The sequence below is a fragment of the Microtus ochrogaster genome, unplaced genomic scaffold (genome assembly GCF_000317375.1).
Source record: "Microtus ochrogaster isolate Prairie Vole_2 unplaced genomic scaffold, MicOch1.0 UNK25, whole genome shotgun sequence".
Lineage (NCBI taxonomy): Eukaryota > Metazoa > Chordata > Mammalia > Rodentia > Cricetidae > Microtus > Microtus ochrogaster.
The window spans coordinates 1890855-1900090 of NW_004949123.1; the positions used below are offsets into that span (position 1 = coordinate 1890855).

The window sequence follows — 9236 nt, forward strand, 5'->3', positions numbered from 1 at the left end:
AAAAAAAAAAAAAAAAAAAAAAAAAAAAAAAAAATGAAAATACATTTTGAACGGTCAGTCAGAGAACCCTGTTATTCTGGCTGTAAATTACATAAAAATCTGTCACAGCTAGAAACTTGTAAGGATATGTAGAATTTTTAATTAAAAATTAGTATCTAAAGCTTATAATACAAATAATTTGATAAAACTAATGATTTCACTAATATGAAATAAATTCTCTGTAGACAGAAATCAGACACATACTCCCCACCTCTCTCACACAATGAAAACTATTTTTAATGAACGGATTCCTCTAGAAACTTTTAAATTACATTTGTTTACTGAGTAGAGGTCAGGGGCAACTTTTGTTTACTGTGTGTGTCATGACATACACGCACAGATCAAAGGACAACTGTGGGACACAACCTGTCTCTAGGTTATGAGGCTGAGCAGCAGGCACCTTTACACAGTGAGCAATCTCACAGGCCCATTTTGGAACATCTTGTTAAAATTTAAAAAAGATCTTAGATATGGATTTTTAGAGGCTAGTTATGCAGAAAGTATCAATAATATATAAGCCATATGCTACTTATAACAGCAGAAGAGAATGCACCTAAGGGGGATGCAAAGATGAACTTCACACATGCTGCCCATGCTGGCCTCCAACTTCAGTCCTGCCTCAGCCTCCATGCTAGGGTTGCAGATGCAGCCTGCTATGCTAGGGTTGCAGGTGCATGCTACCATGCCCAGCTGAAAGATGTTCCTGATGTATGACTGCTGTATAGGAAACAGCATCTATAATATTCAAATGAATATTGGACAATTATTAGTATCTGAAGTTACTATGGGGATGGGAAATTACTGATTCTTTTGATTCTTAAAATTTAAAAAAAAAATATTTAAGCCGGGCGATGGTGGCGCACGCCTTTAATCCCAGCACTCGGGAGGCAGAGGCAGGCGAATCTCTGTGAGTTCGAGACCAGCCTGGTCTACAGAGCTAGTTCTAGGACAGGCTCCAAAGCCACAGAGAAACCCTGTCTCGAAAAAAAAAACAAAACAAAACAAAAAAAATATTTATTATGTATACAATAGTCTGTCTACATGTATGCCTGCAGGCCAGAAGAGGGCACCAGACCTCATTACAGATGGTTGTGAGCCACCATGTCGTTGCTGGGAATTGAACTCAGGAACTTTGGAAGAGCAGGCTATGCTCTTAACTGCTGAGCCATCTCTCCAGCCTGATTCTTATAATTTTTTAAAGTTGCTATAACGAATCTGTTTTATAAAAAAGTACTTTATAATCCTGCAGAGGAAGAGGAAAAAGGAGTATAGGAGTCAAGGACATCATGGGACAGCGCACACACAATCACCTAACCTGGCCTCATAGGGACTCGTAGAGACTGACAAAGAGTCTGCATGAGACTGACCTAGGCACTCTGCACATATGTTACAGCTGTGTAGCTTGGTCCTCTTGGGGGACTCCTAACATTGATAACAGGGGCTATCTCTGACTCTTTTACAGGCTTTTGGGACCCTTCTCATACTGGGTCGCCTTGCCTAGCCTTAATATGTAGGGGAGTGCTTAGCCTTCCTGCAACTTGATATGCCAGGTTTTATTGATACTCATAGGAGACCTATCCTTTTCTGAATGGAGAAAGAAGAGAAGGGGATTGAGGGTGGGGTGGGGGAAAGGAACTGGAGAGGGAGGGAGTCGGAGGGAAGTATGGGTGGGGGCTACAGCCAGGATGCAAAGTAAATAGAAAAAAAAACAAGTACTTTGTAATAAAGGCAAGCAGAGGGGAGGCCTATTTCAACCATGTGAGTTAAGCTGAATGAGTGGAAATAGCCTTGATTTGTCCTCTATGACATCCTTCCAATTAGAATCTCTTCTCTGCTGGTCAGTGGTGCTGTGCACATTTAATCCCAGCACATGGGGGAGGGGACAGAGGCAGGTGGATTTCTGTGAGTTTCAAGATCAGCCTGGTCTAGAGTGAGTTCTAGGACAGCCAGAGCTACACAGAGAAACTCTGCTTCAAAAAAACAAAAACACAGGAAGGATGCATCTTGAATAAAAGGTACTTCGGCTAAAAGGTGAGGAAAAGGTCCTGCAGTACTGAACTTGCTGCTTGAGTCTCAGAACCACAAGAAAGTCAGCAGTAATCATAGCTCTCCACGGGGATGAGAGGTTGGGGGAGCATGTGACAATCAGCCAGCTAGCTTGGCTCTTCTGTGCAGAAGAGGGAGGAAGAGAGGGGAAGAGGGTGCAGTAGAGGAGAGATGTCTCAGAATGCAAGGTGGGGGCAGGTAACATGGCTCAGTGGGGAAAGCTGCTTGCTGCCAAGGCTAATGGCCCACACGGTGAAGGGAGAGAACCAACCCATACAAGTTGTCTTCTGACTTGTGCACCCACTGGCACATATGAATGTTTTCTTTATTAAAAGGTGGAAGAATAAAGTAGTTCCCTGACTTCTACACACGTGGCCTGAAGACACATGGGCACATACATGTTCACACACAAATAACTTTGCAGTGATGTTGCTATATGTAATTGAATGACAAGAAGTATTGTTCTTGCTTTTAATCAATCTAGTATCCTTTCAATTAAGAATTTTGAGGGGGAGGTTTGAGACAGGGTTTCTCTGTGTAGCTTTGGAGTCTGTTCTGGAACTCACTCTTCAGGCCAGGCTGGCTTTGAACTCACAAAGATCTGCCTGCTTCTGCTTCCTGAGTGCTGAAATTAAAGACATACGCCGCCACTACCTGGCTAAAACCTTTTTAACAAGGAAAACAGTTCGAAATAGCCAATGTGCTATATATGTATATGTGTGTGTGTGTGTGTGTGTGTGTGTATACACACATATATGTATATATCTCACACGACGGCATGCTGTACTCACTCCTTTTGCACTGGTCTGTTCTGGTTCTATTTAAAAGCGAAAGTGATATCCACATAGGACAAGGCTGATGTGGGATGTCCCTCTGTATGTTCTAGTACCATTGGGTAATAAGCTGTTTTGACTTATGGCAGGGCAGAATATAGCTAGGCAGGAAATCTAAACAGACACAGGGAGAAACAAGGTGGTATCAGACAGATGCCAGCAGCCACAGGAGAAGCAGGATGAGGGGTTAAAAAGCCACGAGCCTTGTGGTAAAATAAAGAATTGTAGGAAGATAAGGCCTACAAGGCTGAGAGATGAGCCAACCTGCAGTCTGCCTGAGGTCCTGATGGTGCCTCGCCAATGAGGGATGGACATGCAATGTCAGTGAAGGGGAACGCAGCCTGGATGCTGGAAGGAGAGCATACAAGGCTCTCCCCATTACTGAATAAACGAGTCTGCCATTTGCCTTTTACTCGACTCCCAATGTCTATGCCACTGACACCATGCCTTCTCACCTGCTCCCCCAAGGGAGCCGTTAGGACCTAGCAACATCAGGTGCCCAAGCAGGGACTTGAACCCTGGACCCTCAGATAGAAATGGGTTAATTTGAGTTGTAACAGCAAGTTAATAAGACTGAGCTAACAGACCAAACAGTTTATAATTAATAAGCCTCAGAGTGGATATTTGTGAACTGGTAGGTAGGAGAGAAACCTCCAGTTACACAGGCTTAACCTTTTTTTTTTTTTTTTTAACTTCAAAGTTACTGAAATACTGTTACAGTTATGGAAATTTAAAACATAAACCTGCCAACCTTTTCTGGTGTTAACTTCATAAGTTCCATATTTTCCATACTGTGTCTTCGTCCCAGCTTGGAGCGTGAACCTTTGTTAAAAAAAAAAAATTAAAAAAATTAATTCAAATAATCCAGGGAGCCCTTCAGAACACAAACTTGGCATCGCTACATGATTCCACTCTCACATCTGATCCACAAACCCTCGTGGAAGGAGCACAACATTTAAAAAGAGTAATTATTTTCCACACAACTTAAAAATAGAGTCCCTCTAAAACACTTTGATGTCAGAAGCCACATTCTGGCTGCAAGCTAACCAGTGTGGTTTCTAACATTACCCCTTGATTTAGAAAAGGCATTTTATAATAACTGGTTTATATTCCCTGTGATGCTTCAAAGAAACCCAAACATGTTGTGGTCTAAGTGAGTGAAATCATGGGAAAGCTGAAGGCCTTCAGTCTTGAGAGAATTAAAAATAACACCCTGGTTCCACACAGTTTCCCCAAGTTTCCTGTTTCCAGACAGGTTCACTGTCAGGACACAAGCCAGATAGAAGTCAAGTTTCAGAAAACCAGCTTTTGTTCATATTGCTCAATATTAAGTACAGAGTTTCTGTAACCAAACAAGCCTTTAAAAATTAAGTCATTTTTTCTAAAAATTTATTTCATGGGGGTTGGAGAGATAGCTCAGTGGTTAAGAGCATTGCCTGCTCTTCCAAAGGTCCTGAGTTCAATTCCCAGCAACCACATGGTGGCTCACAACCATCTGTAATGAGATCTGGTGCCCTCTTCTGGCCTGCAGACATATACACAGACAAAATAAATAAATTTATTTCATGTGTATGGATGTCTTGCTACATGCATGTCTGCACCATGTGTGAATGTCTGGTGTCCCAGGAGGCCAGAAAGGCGTGTCTAGTTCCCCTGGAATTAGGGTTATAGATGAAGTGAGCCACCTTGTGAGTGCTGGAAACTCAACCCAGGTCCTCCAGTAGAGCAGCCAGCCCTTAAAAGCACAATATACCTAGACATGGCATTGCATGCCTGTTAGCCTCACTCTGGTGGCTGAGTCTGGAGGATACAGTGAGTTCAAGGCTAGCCTGGGCTACATAGTAAAACCTTGTTTAAAACAAAACAAGGAAAACAAACAAAACTACTGCCAAGAACAAAAGAACATAATATAAAGCATAGCTGATACCTAACATCCAGATTTAAAATAAGAACATATAAATTTGCCTAAGTACCACTGTATATAAATTTGCCATCGTACTTTCTTTCCCCAGGGCTAGAGATCCATCCTTGACCTTACTCATGCTACATAAGCATCCCTCCCACTGAGCCACACCCTTGCCACAGACCTTTTACCTTAAGCACATCTGATCCAGTATTAGCACAGCTATCTCCTTATGATAGTTTTTGTGTTGTGAATCCTTTTCATCCTTTTATTTTCAGTCTGACAACATCTTAGTATTTTATGTATTTCTCTTATTAGTAGATTGGATCTTATTTTCTCTAATTGGATACTCTAAAATGAAGCATTTGTATTTAAAAGAATTGTAGCTCCATTTGTATTATCTAGGCTATTTTCATATTTACTATGCTTACTAGTAAATTAATTGATTTTCTGATCTTGAATCTGGTTGAATCCCTGATTGATTTTTCATTATTTAAAGAATATGTTACTAGTTGCTGTGATCAGAACCATGTAGATGAAACTTTACATATTTAACGAGAGCAGGAAGTCCAAGAGCAGAGTGTGTTGTGATTAAGGGCACTGGTTACTCTGGGTTCTGTAGTTGCTCATGCTCTGTTAAAACCCGTTTGCTTTAAATACTTTTCCGGATTTGTTGAAACTTTTTTTTTTTGTTTTTGTTTTTGTTTTTTTCGAGACAGGGTTTCTCTGTGGCTTTGGAGCCTGTTCTGGAACTAGCTCTGTAGACCAGGCTGGTCTCAAACTCACAGAGATCCACCTGCCTCTGCCTCACGAGTGCTGGGATTAAAGGCGTGCGCCACCACCGCCAGGCTTGAAACTTTATTCATGAGTGAAGCTGGTCTGTAAGTTACTTTCTTGTACTGTTTATTTCTAGTTTAGGTATCAAGGTTATATGATTCTCAAGCTGATGAACTTTCCCAGTTTTTCAGTTATCTGGAAAATGCAATGGAATATACACTTTGAACATTCAGTAGAAACTGTTTACTGAGTTTGGATCGTCCCTCCTCCGTACCCTGGGTATCTGAGCAGGATATTCTCATGGTCTGGGCAGTCATAAGTGGGAGGCAGTTTCCAGATCATCAGGGAAGTCCACCTGCACTCTGGTTAGTGTCCTGTTTAACTTGGATGTGTGACCCCATCAAAAGGTGGCGACAACTGTGAGCTTCCATGTTTCTTAGTGGGAAGACTTTTAATACCTGACCTAATTTTTTTTATGATTTGTTATGTTTCTAGAAATAGGTATTTCTCCTAGGTTTTGAAATAGATTCCTCTAAAATTATACTAAGCCATTCACCTTTTCAATCTGTACATCTATTTTGAGTGCTCCCTCCTCTCTTTTTCAATTTCTCTTTATAAAAATAATCTTGTAGATTTGCTCACCTTTAAGAACCAAATTTAACTTTAAAGAAAATCTTCATTGCATTTTGTCTGAATATAACTTTAAAGAAAATCTTCATTGCATTTTGTCTGAATATAGACAGACATGCACAAAGTTTTAAAAAAAATTCTTTTAAATACAAGTTTTGCTGAAGAACCACTACAAGTAACATGCCACAAAAACTGAAGTACAGAGGGGTAGAGAGGACCTGAATTCAGTTCCCACGTCGACACGCTGGCTCACAACCACTGTAATTCCAGTGTTAGGGGCCCCAATGCCCTTTTCTGACCTCCTTAGTCTCCAGGCACACATGTGGGCAAACACACATGCAGACAAAACATCCAAACACATAAAATGAAAAATTTCATTGAAACACTATATTTTCACTGTAACTTCTAAGTTAGATTTAATCTTATTTAAGAATTCCTCAATCTACAAGTTATTTAGAAGTGTGCTTTTAAGTTTTCAAATGGATGTTCTATGTTTCAGTGTGTGTGTGTGTGTGTGTGTGTGTGTGTGTGTGTGTGTGTGTGTAACGTACATGGGGCTTGGTCCTTGTGCAGGCTATGGGCAAGTGTTCTGTGTCACTAAGCCACACCACAGTCCTCTTTAGTTTTTAGGCCAGCATCACTGAGTTGCCCAGCCTGGCCTTAGATTAGTAGTGGGATTTAGAGGTGTGTGTCACTAGGTCCAGACGTCTATGCTACTTTTTCTTGATACTGATTTCCAACTTAATTGCACTGTGCTGAGGACAGACTATCTGTGAGATACAGAGCCTCTGAATTTTTATTTTCTTTATTGGGTTTAATTACAAGGGTTTAGGGTTAAACTTTGATTACAAGCTGTGAAGTAATCAGCATTTGTATCTCATGAAGTCCATGTTTTTCATTTCTTAAAAAAGATTTGATTTTCATGCATCTGCATATGTGTCCTGTGTTAAGTATGTACCTGTGAGTGCGGGAACCCTCAGAGGCCAGAAGAGGGCTCTGGATGTCATGTAGGTGCTGGGAATGGAAGAGGATCCTCTGGAAGAGCAGCCAGTGCTTTTAACTGCTGAGCCACCTCTCCAGTCCCAAGAATTTTCCTCCCTTTCTAAAAAGTTCTACTGAACTAGGACATGGACTAGAACGAAAAAGGATAAATCTGTTCCAGCGGTAGATGGTGAATAGAGAGGGAGGCAGGGAAAAGGGGAGGCTCAGGAGCTGAGCCCTGGGCATTAGGGATGTACCGGATGGGGATGAAGAGCAGAGAACCCCGCAGGTGGAGTGAGTGACCAGCTGCAGGAAATACTGCCAAGGAAGCGTGTGACCTTGAGAAGAGGTGCCAGGCTAGCAGTGCAGGCTGGTGAGTGGGTTCCAATGGCAAGAGGAGGCAGAGGAGACACTAGAGGGTCTGGAGCTAGGGCTCGTGATAACACGTGACAGTTTTAAAAGATGGGAATTCTTACAACACACCGACTTACAAGTTAAACACTGGGAAACTATCCAGTTACAATAATTGATTACAAAGCACATTGCAATTTATTACACCCCCACTTCAGAATCTTTTATGAAATGTTCTTTGCTATCCTGCAATTATCAGGACAGACTTCCCGCCATTATCTCTGAGTTTAGAGAGGAAAACTCCAGTGACAAAGCTAATTTTTTCACTGGCTTTCAAGTATGAAATGTGTCAATGTTTTCCAGACCAAGATTTTCAGTTTTTAATTTTGTATGTGGGTGTTCTGACTGCACATATGTCTGTCCACCACTTCTGTGTCTGGTGCTGAAGGCCAGGAGGGGAACAGAACCCTTGGAACTAGAGTTACAGCTATGAGATGCCATGTCAGTGTTGGGACTTGAACTCAGGACCTCGGGGAAAGCATCCCGTGCTCTTAAGTGCTGAGCCATCTCTCTAGCCCACAACTGTGAATCTAAGCTTAGGAACAAATATATTTTTTAAAAGAACATTTATTTATTGTCGGGGGTGAGGTACACAAGTACCACAGTGCCAGCAGTGGGGGTCAGAGGACAACTTTAAGGTTGGTTCTCGCTTTCTACTATGTGGGTTCTGGGGCTTGAACTCAGGTCACAGGGCTTGTTAGCGGATGCTTTACCCATTGAGTCATGTCTGTGGTTCATGAAACCAAGTTAAAAATGTATTTCTGAGTCACATACAGGTAGAAGATCTCCTGTGTTTTCGGATTTGAAAGAAGAGACAGCCATCCCAAGCTATTTCATCTTAAGTGAAATGGGGGAAGAAAAAGAACTTAACTAAGAATCAGATATATTGTAACTATTTGAAATATAAAGGGATAGACAAAGTGTTTTCATTCTAGTATCTTATTTATAGGTTTCTGAATTAACCTATAGGTTAATCTAACAGCATTTGAGTATTTTTTTTTTAACTAAAGACTTACACCTTCAACATTCATTCCTATGTTCACAATAAGAATTATAAAATGCCATGTTCTGTGTTTATGGGTTAACTGAACTGTGTAAAACCACAAAAGGTGGAGAAGTTACACTTCTGTCACACGTGGTCTCTGGGTACAGCAGACAGGCATCACTAGCGATTTAAAAGAGCCTTTCTTTTCCTAAATGTAAAGTAAATCTTAAGCATAGGAAGTGGGGTTGTGTTATTTTTTTGGTTTGGTTTGGTTTTTCGAAACAGAATTTCTCCGTGTAGCTTTGGGGCCTATCCTGGAGCTCACTGTCCAGGTAGACCAGGTTGGCCTTGAACTCACAGAGATCAGAAGTGGGGGTTTTGAAAGCTGTTACTTACCATGTAAGCTGCCATCAAGTTCAATATTTTCAGACATCATGGAATTATTTGTGCTGTAGCTCAGACCAAGAACCATCTGCAGGTCTGAGAGGTTTAGCCGTGCGGTCAGTTCACCGCTTTTGTCCCCAACCTGTTAGAGTGACACAGAGAAAGGGTAAGCATGCGTGTGCTAACAATTCCCCACCTGTAACCACAGCGTTTCTATGTTAGAGTGACACAGAGAAAGGGTAAGCAT

At 41.4% G+C, this 9236-nt stretch overlaps 1 protein-coding gene across 2 annotated transcripts in view; it reads right to left on the minus strand.

Annotated features, from left to right (window-relative positions):
- Gpsm2 (G protein signaling modulator 2) overlaps positions 1 to 9236 on the minus strand; it is a 46016-nt gene that overhangs the window by 5907 nt on the left and 30873 nt on the right. For both annotated transcript variants that reach the window (XM_026789657.1, XM_005367903.3), the window contains 2 exons: positions 9002 to 9131; positions 3670 to 3740 (listed from right to left, as the gene is read on the minus strand). In XM_026789657.1, coding sequence (XP_026645458.1) covers positions 3670 to 3740; positions 9002 to 9131 — 201 coding nt within the window. The remainder of the gene's footprint in view (positions 1 to 3669; positions 3741 to 9001; positions 9132 to 9236) is intronic.